General features: G+C 62.4%; 1 protein-coding gene across 2 annotated transcripts; it reads left to right on the top strand.

Annotated features, from left to right (window-relative positions):
• Positions 1-155: 155 nt before the first annotated feature.
• On the top strand, positions 156-18,614 carry Pwwp2b (PWWP domain containing 2B). 2 transcript variants are annotated; one of them, XM_026410282.2, is made up of 3 exons: positions 156-305; positions 6,526-8,224; positions 17,833-18,614. In XM_026410282.2, the coding sequence occupies exons 1-2, from the start codon at positions 181-183 to the stop codon at positions 8,204-8,206; spliced, it is 1,806 nt and encodes a 601-aa protein (XP_026266067.2). In that variant the 5' UTR covers positions 156-180; the 3' UTR covers positions 8,207-8,224; positions 17,833-18,614. The 2 variants fall into 2 exon arrangements, with proteins under 2 accessions (XP_026266067.2, XP_026266068.2); XM_026410283.2 differs by having other exon boundaries at positions 6,526-7,919.
• Positions 18,615-19,786: the final 1,172 nt, after the last annotated feature.

A 19,786-nucleotide genomic window follows, 5' to 3' on the forward strand; every position in this document is an offset into this window, starting at 1 on the left:
GGGCACACGCTACGGGCGGCTGGCCCGTGCCCGGGAGCCCAGCCCGCGGCCGCGCGCCCCGGCCGGCTCCGCCGTGGCGGCCGGCCGAGCAAGCTTTGTGACGTCAGGCGGCGTCACGCGGGGCTGACCCGGCGGCGGCGGCGGCGGCGGGCGGGGGCGGCCTCGGGACGCGGCGGGAGCATGGAGCCGCGGGCCGGCTGCCGGCTGCCGGTGCGGGTGGAGCAGGTCGTCAACGGCGCGCTGGTGGTCACCGTGAGCTGCGGCGAGCGCAGCTTCGCCGGGATCCTGCTGGACTGCACGAAAAAGTGAGCGGGGCGGGGGCGCGGGCCCGGGACGCCCCGGAGTCCCCGGGGACACTCTATCGCCGGACCCGGGACCCGAGACCGGCTGGGGCGGGGCGGCGGGGCGGGCGCCGGCTTTCGGTTTCCGCCCGGCCAGGGTTTCGGGGCGCGCGAGCTGGCTGCCGCTGGGGGGCGGGGGGCAAAAGTGGCTGTCTCCCAAAGTCGCCGCGACTTTCGGGGCTGGAGAACGCGCGGCCGGGCGGAGGGGTCTGCGGGGCCAGGCCCGCCCTGGCGCACGCGGAGCCGGGCGAACTCCGCAGGTCTGCAGTAATTAACACACTTTTCTTTGTTCAGCCGCACTGTTGAATTTGGCTGTTTGCAGAATTGTAATCCTTCAAGAGGGATCAGTTGTGTGATGGCCTTGCCCGGTCGCTTAGGAGCCCCGGTCTTTGCGTGGGTCCCAAGGCTTGTAGGAGCGGCTGGTGGGGAGCAGCTGTGGCTGTGCCGGGTGTGAAACACTGCCGCGGCTCCCGGAGCCCGCGCGGAGGAGTAGAAGATATAAGTTATGGGGCCAGTGTCCCTGCCAGAGGGGCGGCCTGACTGCACACGCACCTGTGCACTGGCTGCAGGGACTCCTGAGCACAGAAGAGCCTCCTGAATACCCGTCACGTGGTGGTGCGCTGTCATTGCCAGATAAATGATTAGGCATTAATCATCTCTTCTCTTGCTGGGCTTTATTTTGGAACTAGGAGCGGTGGATGCCCCTGATCTGAAAGGGCCAACTTTTTGCTTCCCCAAAGCCCAGGTCTTTCCAGTGGTGTGAACAGAGCAGAGATGGTCCTTCTTTGACAGTGATCCCGCTGACATTATCTCTTCATTAGATGTGCCAGAAGCCATTTATGCACAAGTCATGTGACTTAACATATGGCCTCCCGTGTGACTGTTGCCCTGCTCTGTGTTGGCTACCACTGGGAGTGCCTGACCAAGGAGTGACACTCAGGGGCTTGCAGAACAGCCACCTGAGAGCTGCTATGAGCCAGGGTTGGGGTGTCTGTGACCCCCCCCCCACCCATGGCTCCTTGTTCTTCTGGGGCCTGCTGCACACTGTCTTTCCTACCTGGAGAGGGGCATTTGCAGCTGAGGTGCCCCCTGAACTGGGCTCCCTGACTAGGAATGAGGTAGGCTGAAACACCCTCAGCTCACAGTGGAGATGTCTTATTGACTGCAGAGCAGTGGGCGCCCCTCCCTGAGACCTGGGGCTGACTGTTTTACAAATCCATACCCCATCAGGGAAAGAAGCAGAGCTGCTGAGGCCAGGACCTGGGAACTGGCAGCTGTAGAATGTGGGGGCATCAGTGCCACAGCCAGAGCCACCTTGAGCCAGGAGCTGGGTCTCGGTGGGTGCAGCTCTGCTCTGCCTGGGCTCTGTCTGATTTTGGCTGCCCCTGCATCTTTGTGGAGAACTGAAGGATAAACCTGGCTTTCCTTGCCCCTCTAGCCCTCCAAGGCTTGGTCCCAACACTGCCCCTGCTTCTGCCTTCCTTGGCCTCCCCTGTTTCTGTTTCCAGTTCTCTACCCACAATATTATGAGTTGCAACACTAATGTTTACCATCCTGCCTGTCAAGCAAGAACCAGATCACAGCTTATAAGCTGGTCCAGATGCTATGGGCAGTGGGGTGCTGTCCTCGTGCTACAGGGTCCAGGTGCCTGCCCTCCCTGGGTGCCAGTGTCTCCTCAGTGCCTGGCCACTCTGCTATGGAAGCCCAGTTCCTGATCTGAGCTGCTGGTGCTCCAATGATCCATGTTCACCCTTCTCAGAGGAGCCGGAGGGTCCTGGAGCAGCCAGGTGTCATGCAGGCTGTCTTCAGGGCAGATCACTATTTCTGGGTGCTGATGGTGTTGGTAACTATCAGAGCAGCTTCCTTGGCTCAGATGCTTACCTGGTGGCCTGGTTGATCACTGCATGTCCCCCTTGCTGGAGTTAAATGGTCAGGTGGGACAGGCCTCATTTACACAGGCTCCTGGGTGGGAGGGCTGAACCAGGGCCAGCTCGGGTGTTCTCTCCTTTGGTTCTCGTCTCCTGTTTGCCGGCTTGGGCTCAGGTCTTCACAGTGTGCATTTGCATTTTGAATCTGCTGTCAGACTACAGTGTGGTCTGCAACAGCTCTCAGCTGCTCTGGGTCTGTCCACGCACTCATGTGTGCTCACCGAGCACCCACTGTGTTCAGGGACTGAGCCCAAGCTGCTCCCGCAGTCTACTTCCTGGCAAATCTGAGGATCCCTTCCACAGCTCTGATGACTGAGTTGTGTCTGGAGGTTGGAGTGGGCTGAGAACCTCAGGTGGTGAGCCCCTAGCTGAGTGGTGGCCTGAGGAGAGCAGATGTCCCGGGTGTGGTCTTATGAACAGAAGATAAAAGGGTCCCTACCCATGGCCTGGTGACCCAGTGCCTCCAGTCTTGATATCTAAGCTCGTGTGGGTCACACACAGTGGATTGCCACACAGACCCAGGTCCTGTGTGCTGGGAAGGTCAAGGTGCCATCCTGTGACTAGGACCCCAACTATTGCCTGTCCCCCATCAGAAGGGCATTGAGTCCTGGCCCATACTCCTCCGCTGTTCAGGACAGAGACTCAGCTGCCAGTGGATGCTCCCAGGATGGAATGCAGTGGTGTGGCGATGTCCCCCTTACCCCCAGGTAGCCGGAGGGACCGAGCATCAGGACTGGTGTGCAGGGGCCCTGCAGGCATGCTAGTCTTGGTAGCTTCTCCATGGGGTGCTGTCTGAGCAAGCAGGTGAGGAGACGTGGTGGAGGAGGAGTGGGGGAGGGCCTCGCTGGTGCTGCTGGGGAGCCCAGAAGACTAGAGAAGGATGCTGATAGGTCTTGGAGTCCAGGATGCAGGGGGCTCCACTTGCTTCCCAGGATCTGCAGGACTTACGCGTTCATAGGGTGGGGCAGGTCCTAGTATGTACCCTGGGGAAGGAGCTTTTGTGTCCAGGTTGTGGCTTGTCCTGCCAAACTGCTTGCCCTGACTCCCAGAGAAGAGGGGGCCTGGGAGGCCTCGAACTCCCGGCAGGTCTGGGCAGCCTGTCCTGCTTCCTGCAGGGCCTTTCTGCTCCTGGACTCTGTTGTGCCCTGGCCCTGCAGTTCTTTGTCTGCAGGGCTGCAGAAAGACTGTGGGTGCCCAGGTGGGCCTTGGTGCTGGATTCAGGCCATCCTGAGGCTCATGCTCCTGGCACCATGACTTTGTGAAGGTTTCCATGGGCTCCTCGGCTTTGCACACCCCATGTTTCCCGGCCCCTGCAGGCAGCAGGTAGCAGGCAGCTGGCAGCAGCAGGATGGCTTTCCCACAGAGGCTGGGAGGAAGTTCCAGGGCAGACGTGGGGAGAGCAGCGGCTGCCACTCAGGTGCAGCAGCCTGTGTGTCCCGGGTCTGAGGACAGGCAGCGGGGCGGGGACAACCAGATGGAGACGGCCACAGGCTGGGGTAGTCTGGAGTTCAGGCAGGCAGCCAGGGCTCTGCTCCTCCTGCCCATGGGCTGGCCTTAGCCTGGGCTATTGTGAGTGGACAGCTGTGCCAAGACCCTCAGGTTGGTCCCTAGGGACACAGCTCGGCCACTGGAGTCCTGCTGAGGACCTTGGGCTAGGCCACAATACCCCTGGCCTCGTCCTTGCAGCACACCCTGCAGAGGGAGAGAACCTTGGTGACCCTAGAGAGCTCGGGGTTTCTGTCCCATTTCCTGCTTTTAGGTCTCTCCCCACTCCCCCAACTTGAGCCTCCTGAGCTTTTTATTTCTGCCTCAGTTTCCCCATCTTCCTCAAAACATGTTTTTCCCTCCCTGACTCTGAACTGCCCAAGTTTTACTGTCTTGAAGGTTGCTTCTGGGTCCCTGCAGTTTTCTGCATGGAGACACTGGCTAGCCTTGTGTGGGCCCCCACCCTGGTGACTCACCACAGTCCCCAGGGCCCCTCCCCATGTGCCTGCTTTCCATCTGAGTGCAGGGCTGCTGCTGTTAGATGGTGGTGTGATTGGGGTCCTCCATGGCTGCATCCACCTGGTGGGCCCTGTGACTCCAGGAGGGATCTGGCAGGCTTGGTCTGGTTCCCGGGTGGCCCACTTCTATCACCCTCTAAGGCCTGCAGTGTCATCTGTGGGTACTGCCAGGCCAGGGAGCCTCTGTCCCTGGGACTGGAACAGTGCCAGCCATGCTGGGCCTTGTGGGTAGCCAAAGCTGCAGTGCTTGCTTCTGGGCCCAGGAAAGGCTGGGGTTCTTCCCAGACACCACCTTGTGCCAAGGCTGTCTCCATGCTTTGGAGGCCGTGGGCCCGGAGTCACGGGACCACTCGGCTGGGGCAGATTCTCTGGTCAACCTCACTGTCCCATCCATCAACTGGGAATGGAGGCACTGGGCAATCTGTGGGCTGCTGAAGAGCGGAGGGAGCCCAAGTCCCTGTAGGCCAGTGCTGTGAGCTCTGCTGGGCCCCAGGTCTGCTCCAGCCTGGGGGCAGCCCTTCCCACTGTTTATCCGCCAGGCAGGGGTGGGTGTGGCCCTGGCAGGGCAGCAGCTCCAGGAAGGAAGCGTGGCGGCCTGCTGTGCCAGGGTCACTGCCATCTCTGCAGGGCCAGCTTCTCTTGTCCTGGGCTGTTGCTGTCAGAGGGTGGTGTGATTTGGGGTCCTCAAGGGGATGGTGTGAGGCCTGGCTGTGGCATCCCAGGGTGACCTGCTGGAAGGGACCAGCCCCTGGCCTATGTCTGGTAGGCAAGCCTGTGCCTGGGTTGGGGCTGGTGTCTCTGGCCAAGAGTTGTGTGTCCATCCTAAACATGCAGGTGCCACCTGAGGGGACTGTGCCATGCATGGGCAGACTCGTAGGGCATGTGAGCTGTAGGGCCTGTCTGCTGGGGTGACCCCACCCTGCCCAGCCTGCCGTGCAGATAGCAGGTGAGGAGGCTGCAGAACATGTTTGGGATCCCCCAGGAGAGAAGATGGAGGCCACTGTAGAGAGATGAGCTGGGACTTGGGTGGACAACGGGCCAGGGCTGCCCAGCAGTCGGGCTGTGTATCCCTGGGCCTGACTGGCAGGAAGGCTGCCTCGGAAGGCTGGCCTGGGACATGGGCTGGTGTGGGGGACCTGTGGGGAGGCTGTGGACGATGGGCAGGGGAACAGATGGGGAGGAGGACACCAGAGGAAGCCCACTTCACAGCCTGGGTGCTGTGAAAGCAGCAGGACCTGTGCTTTGGCAGGGGCCCTGGGAAGAACTCTACCAGCCCTGAGTCCTTGCCCTGCAGCCTGCCTCCCTAGCAGCTGCAGGGACCCTGTTGTCCTGGCACCTTCAACCTGTGTGTTTGGGGTGCCACGCTCCCCACTCCCAGGGAGGGGTCTGCCCAGGCTCCCGGGGGGCTCACTGCCATCCAGACCTCCCAGAGCTCCCTGAGCCCCCCCACTAGGCTTCTGTTCAGAGCTCCGCTCCATGGGGCTAGGGACTCTCACTTCGTCTTTCTCTAACACCCCCCACATTTGCAGCCCTGTGATGAGTTCTAGGGTGAGGGCTGGGGGCAGCAGTTGGGCAGCAAGGTCCTTCTAGGTCATGATGGCCAGGGAGGCTGGGTGACACAGCCCTGAGGACCACTAAAGCAGCTGGGGCCAATCGTGGGACTCTGGGCTTTGAGGGGTCACAGAGCCTGGGAGGGCTCTGGTCTGGTGGCTGCCGCTGTCCTCTCTGGGCTGCAGAGGCTGGGGCTGCAGCTCTGCACCTGGCCACATGCAGCTCCACCCCCCGACTCCATGCACATCGGATGCCCAGGGCTTGGTTGCTCCAGGGAACAGGCCTAAGGACTTCGAGGCTGACCTGGAAATCCCCAGCCCCTCTGGAGAGGAGGGAGGGGAGCCAGTGAGCAAGGTCAGGTCAGGCCGTCCACATCTCTGAACACAGACCCTGCTCTGAGGCTTCCTGACAGTGCTCAGCTATGAGCTCTCCTCCCTGGTGGCCACAGCCCAAGATTCAGATGCTCTGATCAGAGAAGCAGCCTCCAGGCCACATGTCATGGGCCTGATGTGCCTACGTCCACTTGCACACTAGGACAGATAGTTCACAGGGGCCTGCTTCTCAGTCACAGCCCAGGGATGCCACCCAGCACTTGGCACATGCCGCCACTCAGCCTGCTGAGAGTGGGTCCAGGCAGCAGGGCAGGGGGCAGCTGGAGTCCTTCCCTGCTCACTCTCTCTCTCTCTCTGTCTCCCCTGCCAGGTCCGGTCTCTTTGGGCTGCCTCCGCTGGCTCCACTGTCCCTGGCTGACAATGCCCCTGCCCTCAGCGGCCGCGGCCAGGCCCCTGAGGAGAGGGATGGAGAGATGATGCAGCTGGGCACAGGCTCCCCAACTCCTCCCTGCAGGGACCAGCCCTCAGAGGACCAGCTCCCCAGGACGTCCGGCCCCGAGCCGCCCCCACCCCTGGTGCCTCCGCTGCCTGCTGGGAGCCTGCCCCCCTACCCGCCCTACTTTGAAGGCGCCCCCTTCCCTCACCCACTCTGGCTCAGGAATACTTACCAGCAATGGGTGCCACAGCCTCCGCCCAGGACCATCAAGCGGACCCGGCGGCGTCTATCCCGCAACCGTGACCCGGGCCGGCTCATCCTGAGCACCATCCGCCTGCGGCCTCGCCAGGTGCTCTGTGAGAAGTGCAAGAGCACCGTGAGTCCCCAGGAGGCCAGCCCTGGACCCCCTGCTGCCCCCAGGGCCCGCCGGAGGCTGGGCAGCGGCCCAGACAGGGAGCCTCGCAAGCCCGAGGAGCCCGAGGATGGCAACCCGGTGGCTGCGGCCACTGCGAGGAGGAGCAAGAGGGAGAAGCGGGAGGAGGAGCGGGCTCCCGGGGAGCAGGTCCCTCGGAGCCCCGTCATCAAGATCTCCTACAGCACTCCCCAGGGCAAGGGCGAGGTGGTCAAGATCCCCTCCCGTGTGCACGGCTCCCTGGAGCCCTTCTGCCCCCAGCAGGCCCTGTACAATGGCAGCCCGGACCCCGAGGCACCGCGGGACATGGAGCCCAGGGACCCTGGGGACCGCCTGCCCAGTGGGCCCTTGGCCTCCATCCCCAAGCTAAAGCTGACCCGTCCTGTGCCCGCTGGCTTGGACCTGCCGCCCCCCAAGATCCGCCTGAAGCCCCACCGCGTGGGGGATGGCGAACAGGAGCCGCTGTACAGGGCTGAGCTGGTGGAGGAGCTGAGCGGCTGCCTGCGAGGTCCCCGGGCCAGCCCTCCGGCCCTCCTGGCGGACGGCTCTGCCCATGGGCTAGAGGACTTGTCTTCTGGAAGTTCTGGCGAGGACGATGACTTCAAGAGGTGTCCCCAAGGTAAACAGGGACGTGAGGGGTTGGCTTTTCTTGTCAACTGCCCGGAAGGAAGGGCAGACTGCACCAGCGAGTCTGTGTGTAGCAGCGACAGCCTGGACGAGTCCAAGTCCTCCAGCTCCGAAGTCACGTCTGCAGACACAGGGGACCTGTCATCCGGCGACGGTGCCTCCGTGCCTTCCTCCTCCAGGGACGCTAACCAGACAGTCCCACCCCTCACAGTCAGGCTGCACACTCAGAGCGTCTCCAAGTGCGTTACCGAAGACGGAAGGACGGTGGCCGTAGGGGACGTCGTGTGGGGTAAGATCCATGGTTTTCCTTGGTGGCCAGCACGTGTCCTTGACATCAGCCTTGGCCAGAAGGAGGATGGAGAGCCCTCTTGGCAAGAAGCAAAAGTCTCATGGTTTGGGTCTCCAACTACATCATTCTTATCTATCTCAAAACTCTCCCCTTTCTCTGAATTTTTCAAACTGAGATTTAACCGTAAGAAGAAGGGGGTGTATCGGAAAGCTATAACCGAGGCTGCGAATGCCGCGCGACACGTGGCCCCAGAAATCAGGGAGCTCTTGACCCAGTTTGAAACATGACATTGGCTCCCTGACCAGGTGAGTGTGTCTGCTGGCGCTGTCCTGAGCTCGTGTTCATCTGCATCGAGGTGCGCCCAGCCCATGGCTGGCTGCTCTGAGGGGGCCACCCTGGCTCTGTCACCTGAGGGCCCAGCTTCACTGCAGAGGGGCTTTGGAGTAGGCCAGTTTCGTAGCTGCTACTTCAGAGCGAGGTTGAGTCTTGCAGCCATTTTCCAAAAGAAGCCCCGGGAAGGGTTTCCGCATGCTTCTGAGGGACTGGAGGCAGGGGTGCTGCTGGACTGAGCGGGAAGCACTCTGGGGGATCGCCTGCACCCCTTCCCAAAGCCTGGAGCAGGGCCTGGCGCTCCTGCTGCCCCACACTGTGCCGCGTGGCTTGACAGAGGAAGGAGGCGAGGTGCACTTCCTGCCTGGTCTGCCTCCCCGTGACAGCTGGGTGTCGTGGCTCTTGGTGGGGGACCTGTGGTGGCCAGGTGCTCCAGGTCCTAGGAGGTGCTCAGCCTGTTCCTGGAGTCAGGGTCTCATCCTCCTTGCCCACCCCCAGGAGGACCACGTCAGAGTCACCAGCGGTTCCTAAAGGGAGCCTGTGCCACTCGGGACCTCATCACATGGGAGGGGCAGAGGGTGTCACCATGTGGGGGACATCACCCCTACGGAGTTGGGGGGTCAGGGTGGCAAGTCTGTGCCCCCATGTAAGGCATCTGGAAGGCACGGAGGGCTGCAGCCTCCCCTGCACTTGTTTCTGGGCATGTTCCTGCCTGGCTGGTGGCTAGTACCAGACTGCCCCCACTCCTGGCTGGCACCCTCTGTGCCGGTCTTCATGACTGAGGACCAACTAACTCAGCCAGGACAGGAGCTTCCGGATAAACACGGGACAGGAGCTGTCCATCTACTGTCCCCGCTGCGCCTCTGCCCTGTCTTGGTGACCTTCAGTGACCACATCTGCCTCTGCCATCCACCTGGAGTCCTGGCCTCCTGGGTGGCCATCCTTCAGGTCCTAGCAGGGCTGACTGATGATTGGCTAGAGAAGGGGTCCGGTGGGCTTCAAGCCCTGTCACTGCTCTGCCTTATGCATTGGGGTCCTAGGACAGGAGGTGGTGATGGGGGCCTGTCACAGGGGCTGGTTCTAAGGCTGCCTGGCTGTCCAGGCTCTGCCCTGGCCTTGTCCTCCCCGCCTGGACAGTGGGGTGCCTCTGCCTCCTTCCCAGGAGTCCAGACACAAATCAGGCCCATCTCCCGTCAGTTCTGGGCACTTTGTGGGAGCCTGGCGGGTGCACAGGCGTGTGGGTGTGGGCGGTAGCCTCTGCACGCCTGCACATGTCTAGGGTGCTTGTCCTGAGCCATGAGCCCCCGTGGAGAGGGGAAAGAGGGAGGCCAGGTGACCGAGGCCTGGCCTGGTGGCTGACCTGCAGCACCTGTTCTTGCCTCGCCCTCTGCCCAGTCCTCACCCCTGACTCCACGCTGGTCCTTGCTCTGACCTAGTCTGGAGTTAGCATGGAGGCTGCTGGCTCCTCTCACACATGCCCCTCTGGGTGCCGTCAGCCCAGCTCCAGAGGAGGGTGGAGCCCAGCTCAGCCCTCACCGCACGCCCTCCAGCTCCAGTCACACTGGCTGTGGGGACTCAGTTACAAGGGACTCAGCCACCTGCAGGCTCCTCCTGTGGACTGGTGGGCTCTGGGAAGCCCAGCAAGGGGAGGCTCTGGGTCAGAGAATGCAGCCCTGTAGGTTCAGGGCTGCCTATGTTTATCCGGAAGCAAAGGAAAAATCTCACCCGACTGGTTTGCCTGCCACACAGGCTGCTTCTCCTGGGGCCGTGCCTGGGCCAGACGTGCTGCCCGGCAGCCTGAGTGCTCTGGGGCCTGTGGGGCGCTTGGTCCCCTCAGTGTGGAGGTGCTCAGCCGTGGTTGCCTGATCTGTGTTTGGCTGTTGTTTCCTAGGGATCAGGCTGGGAGCCAGGTGCCCATCGCCCAGGCCATTCACATGCTCAGCCCTGACCAGAGCTGGTGCCCACAGCCCCGGGCCTCCTGCTTGGTGTGGGTTGGTGGTCCCCTGGCAGACGTTGGCTTTGAAGTGTCAGCAGTACTGCTGGGGCCAACCCTCGTCCTGCTCTTTGGAAGGGAACCTGGGGATCCCTTCCCTGAGCAGAGATCGATGGGGACCCCGGGGCGGGGCCTGGTTGCTGGCATCTGGGCACCTTGGCACCTCTTGGGAAGAGGAGGGAGAGCAGGGAGGCCTGCTGGGAAGGTCAGCTGCAGTGCCTGAAGATGGTGGTGGCTGGGGCACCAGCTCCCAGAGGTTCGGGGGTGGCACAGGCATGTCAGGAGAGTGACAGCAGATGAACAAGATCTCCACCCTCCCAGGGCACAGAGCACAACACCCATCCCTGAGAGACCCTTGCCAGGCTGGGCTCGGGGGCAGGCTCCTGGGCCCTCAGTGGGGACCACCACCAGAAGGCAGTGTCCTTGCTGTGGCTGACTGGTGCTGCTCCTGGTGAGCCCTGGCCCAGGCCACTGAGGCCACAACCTCGGGTGGAGGCACAGAGGCTACAGCCCCCTGTGTCATGGGGGTGACAGCAGCTCCTGCCTCATGCCTGAAGGAGCAGTGCCCATGTGCCATGCTCCATGGACAGTCATGGCCAGGCCAGGGGCTGTGGGTGACCCACTGGCAAACTCCCTTGAGGTGACCACTGCACCCTGTCTGGCTTGGCACAAGGGAGTGAGGTCAGAGGCTGTGCTGGGGATGGGAGTCTGGAAACCAGCTCTCAGGGGGTCCCTGTGCCTGGCGGCAGGGCGCACACTCCTGTGGATGGGCAGGCACAATGCCCCTGCCCTTGGTACTGCTTGGGGTCCTGCAGGAGCTGGCCAGCCGGCTCTCCCTAGAGACAGGAATGGGGACTCCCAGAGACCTTGTGCAAGCCTGCCTACACCCCACCTCCCGGACCCGCTGTGCCTGGAGGGATCCGTCTGGGTGCTCAAGGCCCTGGCACTGGTCCTCACTAGCCTCCCTCCTATCTGCCTGCTCCGCCCAGCCCGTCCGCACCCCTGAGGGCAAACAAGGCCAGAGTGGGCTAGAGAGTGGGCAGAGTCATGGAGGTCTTCACCCTGATCACACACAGACCTGCAGAGGAGGAGGCAGGAGGCCCTTGAGGCAGAGCAGCAGCAGGAGCCTTAGCCTGGACTGGGATAAGGAAGGCTTCCTGGAGGGGCAACAGGAGCTGAGACCCCTAATTGAGGGCCAGTTGGGAGCTTAGAGGGTGTGGGTGGTGCACAAGGCAGAGGAACACCAGGGCACATTCTGAGGGCTGGCCCCATTCCAGGGGGCCTTGGGCCTGCTGGACCCAGTCTTAGCTCTGCCTGGAGAAATGCACGCGGCCAGTGAGCAGCTCCTGTTTGTGCTTTGAGCACAGGGTGTGATGGGCCAGTGCTGGGCCTGGAGAGGAGCCGCAGAGGTGCTGTGTTTGCTGCTGGAACTGGGGGTGCCAGCCCCTTGCCCATGAGAACCACCCAGACTGGAGTGGGTGCAGCTGGCTGGCGAGAGAGGTGTCCAGGGTCTGGCTGAGGCATCTCAGAGCCGAGAGTGCAGAGCTCGGTGCTTGGGGCTGGGGCAAGGTGTGGGCCCACGTCCGGGGTAACTGAACAAGGACAGACCTGAAAAGGGGCAGGTGGAGCGCCACCCAGGGCTGCTTGAGGGGAGGGCCTTTGAAGCAAGAGAAGTGGAGAGGTCACAGGAGGGTAAGTGGCAGTTTGGGGGCAGGAAGAGGGTCTGGCAGAGAGCAGGCAGTGCTGGCCAGCCTGGGGAGAGGTGGCCAGTTGAGGACTGGAGGGACAGCCTTGGGGCTGATCTTGATTGGACGGGAACCTTGCTCATTGCACACTCAGCACCGCAGAGGGCTGGGGTGCTGGGTGGGCAGTCACCCAGGGCAAGCCCAGAGAGGCCAAGGTCTTCCCAAGGATTGGCCAGAGACAGCACACCTGCCCATGTGTTCTGGGAGCTGTGGGAGCCAATGGGGACCCTTCTGTGCTCTCCTGGGAGCCCAGACCCTTCCTGGGGCAGAGCTGCAGAGCGGGCCGGTGGCCAGGGCCCTGCACTGGGCTGTGGCTGTGGCTGGGGTGTGGGCTGGAAGCCACAGCTCCTCCCTGAGGGGGTGGAGGGCCGTCCCAGGCCCAGCCTCTCAGAGGCCCCAGCTCCCTCCCTGGCTGGCTGGCAGGACGCCTCCCTCTCCCTGGGGCAGGTGCTCTTGCACTGGGGTCCATCAGGCTGCGGCTTCCATCAGCCGGCTCCTTTGCATGAGCTTCCTGTGGCCACGGTAACAAACTGCCACACAGGGGGAACACTCATTCTCACATTCCCGGAAACCAAGTCTGACACCAAGGCGTGGTCAGGGCTGCCCAGCCTTGGAGACTCTGAGGAAGGTCCTTCCTGCCTCCCAGCACCTGGGGGCTCCAGCCCTCCCCCCCCCCCCGTGGCCACGGACCCCCAGGGTCTTTGCTGGCTCTTCCTCCTCCTCAGCACTGAATCTCCCTCCCCTCTTTGGTGAAGGCCCCCCAGTGGCATTGAGGGCTCCCTTGCAGAATTAGGGTGATCCAGCCATCTCAAGACCCTCAGGACACCTGCAAAGATGCACCACTGCAGGTAGCACCCCTGCCAGGGGGGAGGACTGACACAGGGCTCCCCCCCTCACTCCTCCTCTCCAAGTTACATTCCCCATGTGCTGCGTGAATATCTGTGGGTGCTGGAGGTCCACGTCAGCCTCAGGTCAGGTGCCGCCCCTGCCTGGGGCTGCGCTGGAGCTCCTGCACTGGAGGTTCTGCAGGGGTTTGTGCAGGATGTAGAAAACCATGGTTCCAGAAGGATATGCGGGGGCTGGGAAAATCTGCTGGCAACCAGTCCTGGGAGCACCCCCACTCTCGCCTCCCCCTCCACAAGGTCGATTCCCCCAGGGAAATGAGGCTAGAGATCAGGAGCCACGGGCTGAGTCCGGCAGGTGCTGGTGGTGCACCTGCTAGGTGGGGCCAGAGCGTGACCCTAGACCAACAGGCGCTGGGAGCCGGTTCTCCTGGGTGCCCTGGCGGCGAGTCCTGAGAGCAGCACCTGGAGCTGAGTGCTGCAAGCCAGCTCCTCTTTCTTCCAGCTCTAAATAAAATGTCCTCCTTCTCCTGAGGATGGCTGTCAGCCGCCTGCCACGTTGCTTCCAGGGAATTCAGGTCCTCCAGGAAGGTGGTGATTATTTTGTTCCAGAAGGAAGCTAAGGCCTGTGATTCTGAGCCCGCTGTGGGGCTCCATCTGTCCCACCCCAGCACTTAGCAGCCTGTGCCTGCTGCCGCCTCTGGGCGTCGGGTGGGCTCCTGTGGGCAGGTGGGGCAGGCAGTTCTGGGGTGCTCCTCTAGGAGCTGGGTTTCTGGGGCCCAGTTGTCTTGGTGTGACCCCTGCCTGTCCCCTCCCCTCTCTCCAGTGAGATGCCCTAATGCCAAGTGCCTTGGTTGCTTCTTGGGTCCTCCCCACAATTATTGATTTCACACCTGTAAAAGTCCGTATGTGCACACGGTAAATTATCTTAAAGAATGCCTATCGGTGTGGCATTATGCTGTTATACTACACCGGGGAGGACCCCCCAAAGCCAGCCAGAGGTGGTGAGAGCAGCCTAGCGGTTCCAGCAGGCCCTTCGTGCCGGGGCCTAGCCTTCCTGTCCCCAGGTGAAGACATCGCACCATCTCACAGCTATACTTTTGGTTGAAAGATTCTCTAAGATTTCTGGGTTCTGGAGACGTAGTGTGCTCTGTGCTTCTGTGGGCAGTCCTGTGGCCCTGGGCCAATCAGTCCCCTCCCGTGGCTCTGCCTCCTGGTTTGTCCCTCAGCTTTCAGCAGAGCAGGTTCAGAGGGGCACTGGCCTGGGGGCCTGGGCAGTAGCCCACAGCTGCTCCCTGGGTAGGGAGCTGCTGGCCTCTGATGCCTAGGCACTGGTGTGGAGGAATGGGGTGGGTCTGAGGATCTACCCCAGAGCAGTTCTGTGAAGTCCTGGAGGCCTAGAGGCCTCTGCCCTCTCTGCAGCCCCAGCTGGGGTCCAGCCTGTGGGCATGGACTCTGCTCCTTTTGCCAGGAGCGGGAAGGTCCTTCTGAAGGCCACTGTGGGGGAGAGCCCGGGCCATCCTCCCCAGGCCTGCATTTTCCTAAGGAGGACTGCGGCTGAAGGACACCTGGCGTTTTCAGAGGCAGCATGGCTGTCGGCAGGGACGTGCGGTGCGGTCTCTTTGCAGTGAAGCATAGCTGCCCTGATTTGGCCCCTTGTAAATCCTAGAGTCCCCAGTAAGAAGGGGTGGGCGGAGCAGTTTCCAGGTATGACTGTCCCCACCCAGAGCCCACAGAGAGCCTACAGCGGTCAGACCTTGCCAGCAGCCCTGGTCATTCACAGGGGTTTGGAAGGGACACTCTGTAAGCTGGACACCTGCCCAGGGTGGGTGACTGTCCTCAGATGTGCTGCAGCCTGGGTGGGGCAGGGTAGGCCAGGAATGGTGTCCACAGATCTGGGGCCACTGGACCCGCCTCACGACCAGTCACGGATTTGGGAGGAGTCTGCAGATTCCTGGGGCTCACCCTTGCCCGTGAGGGATGTCCATGCCCAGGGGACAGTGCTGGTTGGTGACCAAGGAGGGAACAGTGAGGAGGTGGCGTGGCTGCAGGGAGGCATGCTGGGACTCACTGTGGACCCTGGCTGCAGGCCGTGGGGTGGACTGGTGGCCGAGACTAACCCAGGAGCAGTGGGGCATGTGCCCGTCAGCCCCCGCAGCACCACAGAGCAGGCCAGCAGGGCACAGATGCCATGGCCCGGAGCGCTGGCTGTGCTAGGCCCTGCTGGTCTGTGTCGTGGGCAGCAGCTCAGTCCAGGGGTGTGACCATCACCCTGAGAGAACAGACCTGTTGTGGGGTGCCGTGACCTTGACCTCTCCGGGGCTCAGCGGTGCGGGACTGTTTTGCAAGGGATGATTTCTCAGGCCTCAAGTCAGGGCCTTAGCTGGCTAGGGCAGGGCTGCTGCCCAAGGTGGCCTTGGGGTGGGTGTGGGGCCTGGCTCAGGCCTGGGCCCTCCCACAGGGTCTGTGCTCTGGTTTGGACACAGCCTGCCCTCCCTGTAGAGAGATCAGGGATGGGGGTGGTCAGGCCTGGACTGAGGGGAATGGGCCATGTAACCATCGGACCCAGCGGTGGAGGCCTGGCCTCTTGGGGCACCTCTCCCGGATGCTCAGTCTGTCCAGTAGGTGCTGTGAGTCAGGCCTGCACAAGCCGGGCCCAGGTCTAGAGAGGTCCAATCTCAAGCCGGGTCAGGCTTCAGGAGAAGGGACTTCCTATAGCAGTGTCCCAGACCAAGGGACCTATCCTGGCCTGCCCAGCTTTCCTAGAGGCATCCTGACCCCACCACTGTCCTCGGGCCGTTGCCATCCTCACTTCCTGGGAGCGCATGGGTGGCTGCTTCCCTGTACAGTCGAAGCCTGTGCCCCACCCTGCTCAGCACTGAGGGGGGGGGGGCTGCAGTCATCACAAGCAGCACAGCTGGGCCAGGCGTCCACCCCTGTCTTGGGCCCTGCAGAAGGTGGGTGCCGGCACTGGGTGGTGGTTGGAGGGCCTAGCCTGGCAGCAGTGGGTCTCCACACAGGCCGAAGCCTCTGTGGTTCCACTCTTTGCAAACAGTGCAGGGTGACCTAGAAACCCTGCTGCTGACCCATGCCCAGCCAGAGCTCCTGCAGTGTGCCCTACCCACCCGCCAAGCCCCCAGTACAGAGGTGGCCCACTGTTGCCTGGAGGTCACTGCAAGGGGCTTTGCCTGCTCACCCTGGTGGCTCTGCCGTCAAGGCAGCCCACTCTCAGGTTGCTGAGTCCCTTGGCAGGGCTGTGTTGGGTGAGGGTCCAGCCCCTGCATCACCACGCCTGGGGCCTGGGGTGTGTGAGGTCAGCGTGTATCACTTTCCAGAGTGCCTGGCCCACTTCACCAAGGCTGGGTGCTTCCTTGGACAGGGCCCTGGGATGGAGTTGTTCTGGATAAGGGTGGTCACCACAGCTCCCAGCAGCAGGAGGCCGCAGGCAGGAAATGGGGTCTGTCCTGCACGCCTCAAAGACTGCCCAGTGTGGCCAGGGCACCTCCTATCCTAGGACCCTGAGGAATGTCACCAAGCAGGGGTCTAACCCGACCTTGCCATCCGTTCTGCTGTGACCCTGCCTGGTGGACCTCTTCGGGACTGGAGTCTGGACTTGTGTAGACCTGGTGGGCACAGGTTTAGCCTCCTGGAGCTCTTGGACACGGAGATTGCTGTGCAGCCTTGAGTGTTCCCATGGTCTCCCTCACTCCTCTGCCTAGGGCCTGACCTGAGCCCCTAGAACCTGGGCAGGCACCGTCCACTCCTGCCTGGCTGTCTGGTGGCCAGTGCAGCCTTGTGTGGGAAGGTCTGGGGAGGCCAGTGCGCCACTGGGGCCAGGCCTGCCTTCAGCAGAGGGTTCTTTTGGGTGGTAAGTCCCCCACCTATGGTCTGTCTGTCTGGAGAGGGGAATAGGGGTCCTGGGCAGCTGACCAGCCCCCCTGAGCAGTGAGCAAGGGGCCAGTGTGGGGGTCCTGGGAGATGCATGTTGGACTCTGTGGAAGACCCGTGGGCCTGCATCACCTCTCCATACCTGCGTGGAAAAGCGTGGGCCTGGCCTCACGTGCAGGGAGCTCCTGGACACACTCAGTGCAGTTCTCTGGTACCGTGCCCAGTGCTGAGGACGTCTTCAGGTTTCTGAATGGCGGCTCCTGATTCTTGACTTTTCAGCTTAGATGATGTTGGTGACTGTAGCAGAGGAGGCGTTGGCATTCTTGTGTCCCCTGCTCCCAGCCACACATGCACCTGTGCTGAATAGGGATGCCTGCAGCTTGCCCCTGCCCAGGCCGCAGATGAACTTGGGCTCTCTGCTCTCTGGGCTGATCCTGGCCTCGCTGCCTCCTGGTGGGCACTGTGGTCCTGCCCCTCCCTTGTCCCCAGCCTCGGTGCCCTCGCCCGTTAGGTTGGGGGCTTGTGGTGTTGAAGGCTTCCCCTCAGCTGCTCCACACAGCTCCGGGTGGTTGTGTCTCAGTTCTCGGCACCCGCTGGCCTCCCGTGTTGAGTGGGCCACAGCAGGTCTGCCCTCTCCCACCTGTGTCCCCCAGGGCCAGAGGGTTGTGTCCTGGTAGAGGGAGACCCTGGGACCCCTCCCCAGGCTCAGGTGCTGAGGGGCATGTCCCTGCAGGGGTGGTCAGTGCACAGGAGGGTCCCAAAGAGACTCACTGGGTTCCCCTGCACAGTAAGCCTGTGGCTGGAAGAAGCCAGAAGAGTGGGCTGCTCCTCACACCCACGTGACTTTCTCTGTGCTGGACTTGGGCTAGCCCTGTGGTCCAGGCCGTCCAGCCACTGAAGACCCCCCCTCCCCTCAGGCACAGCCAGACCCTGGGCACCCGAGGTCAAGGGCAGGTGGACTCATGGACATGGAAAGGGTAGTGGAGAGCGACAGAGCCCAGGAGGGCTGGCTCAGAGACTGTGGCAGAGTCTCTGGGCTGGTGCTCTGGCCCCGAGGGGCCTGCCTCCCAGCCCCTGGGTCCACGGTAACCTGTGCCCCTTTCTGCTTCCCCAAGGTCACTGATGGTGAGGGCACGGCTGTCATCCTGGAGCTTCTGACTTCCATCCGAGGGACCTCTCGTGCCTTCTGGCCGGCTATGTGTGGAGACACGCTGGGCACCGTGGTCAGCCTGGTGCAAAGCCCCCAGAGCAGCAGGTGTGTCCAGGGAGGGGACAAGCCCAGGGCACGGCGGCTCCTCTCAGCTGAATGGGCCTGTGGCTCAGGCTACAATATCCCTGGCTGGAAGTCCCAGGAACTCAGTGACAAGCTTGCGGCTTCCTGTGTCAGGCCCAGATAGCTGCCGGGCTCAGGCATTCCTGTGCGGAGCAGGGCCTTCCTCCCTGGCCAGTCTAGCCACTGGTGTGGGTGGCCATGTCCAGCCATGGAGCATTCTCCTGGCATGGCGGTCCTGGCTGCTCAGCTCTGGCTGCCCTGCCAGCTTGAGGAAAACCAAGTTGCACGTCTGCCTGTCTTTCCCCAGCCCTTGGGTGCAGGGTCGTAGGGCAGCTGAGAGCCGGGGACCCGCCCACGTCTCCCCCACGTTCCTCCCAGAGCGCAGGTCTCCCCCGTGCCCAGCCCACCTGCAAGGCCACCTTGTCCTGGAGATGTTGCCACCAGCTCACGGCACAGTGAGGAGGAGGTGAAGGGCAGGCCTCAGAGACGGGCGCTGACGTTGCGAGGCGCCTCCGCGGTGCTGTGTAAGAGCATTCCCTCCCCGTCACTGTAACGACCAAAAGGAAGAAGAAAAGGAAAAGAGAAAATCTGTCTTCTGCCTTTTCTTTGTTTAAATGTGAAAGAATAAAGTCTGTTGAGGTTCTACCTGAGCCACCCTGCGGTCGCGCGTGTGCCGCTGGCTGGACGGAGGCAGCCTGGAGCCCCCCATGTGAGGAAGGACCGTGCTCCTGGTCTCAGGTGGGCCATGCCACAGCTTCGCTCACCGTCACCTGGCAGGACTGACCACCTCCAGGTGGGCCCGAGGGTCCAGCCTCCCCATCTTGCCCCCGCCACCTGGTTCCTGGTGGACGCCTGGGTCTGGGGCAGAGGGAACACAGTGTAGGTGGGTAGGTCCACATGCTTTTCTGCTGGTGAAGCCTCTCCTCCGGCTTCTTGATGGGCTCCCGTCACAAATGATGGTGGTGGCCCTGCTTGTCCCTGGTTGTACAGGAGCATTCTGCATCGCCAGAGCGCCACCCTCCTCCGGAAGGCCTGGTGGGGCAGTGGACGGACTCTGATCCGTCACTCCACCACTGCCTGCCCACAGCGGTCCTCGTGGCTTCTTGTGGCCCTGAGCCTACTCACAGGTGCAGAGGGCATGGCTCCCAGACCTGTCCTCAAGCAGAATCTCACACAACAGTCTCCAGAAGGAGCTGGCTGGGGCTGCTTGACCCTGACATCATCCAGGACCTTGGGGTCCTGGGAACCTTTGAAAATCCACAGCAGGACAGGGGAGCTTGCATAAGGGAGGGGGCTTTGGAGGAAGGAGCCAGCCCCTGTGACGGCAAGGACTGAGACGCTCTGTCCTGGGCTCGGCCTCCCACGTTCGATCCTGCCCCGAGGTCCTGTGGAACAACAGGTAGGCTTTCACTTCAGAAGGAGCGGAGTCCCAGGGCAGCCAGACCCCACTGTGTGTCAGCCAGTGGTCACATGGGAACAGATCCTGAATGTCTGCGTCCTGCCCAGGGTCCCAGGAAGGCCTGAGCTGGGGAAGAACTCTTCCCAGCCACTTGGGCCAAGGGGACTTTTCTGTCGGGGGCCGGGACAGAGGCTGATGTCTTCCAGGCTGCTCTGCTGGGCAGAGGGGAGCCTGGTTTTCTCAGAAGCCAACACAGCTGGGCAGCTGCACAGCCCCAGGTGCCTGCTTGGGGGGTGAAATCTGCATCCTCAGGGATGTCCTCAGCCTGAGCAGGTGCTGTCACCTATCCAGGCCCGGGGTGGGGGGGTGTCTTCCTCCCCCAGGATGAAAGGAATGG

Source organism: Urocitellus parryii, chromosome 5 (genome assembly GCF_045843805.1).
Source record: "Urocitellus parryii isolate mUroPar1 chromosome 5, mUroPar1.hap1, whole genome shotgun sequence".
In the NCBI taxonomy this organism is placed as follows: domain Eukaryota; kingdom Metazoa; phylum Chordata; class Mammalia; order Rodentia; family Sciuridae; genus Urocitellus; species Urocitellus parryii.

Excerpts from the sequence above, each read along its gene's own strand:
- Pwwp2b (XM_026410282.2), top strand. The coding sequence starts at position 181 with ATGGAGCCGCGGGCCGGCTGCCGGCTGCCGGTGCGGGTGGAGCAGGTC. Across the intron at positions 306-6,525 it reads CTGCTGGACTGCACGAAAAA|GTCCGGTCTCTTTGGGCTGC; the intron begins GTGAGCGGGGCG and ends CTCCCCTGCCAG.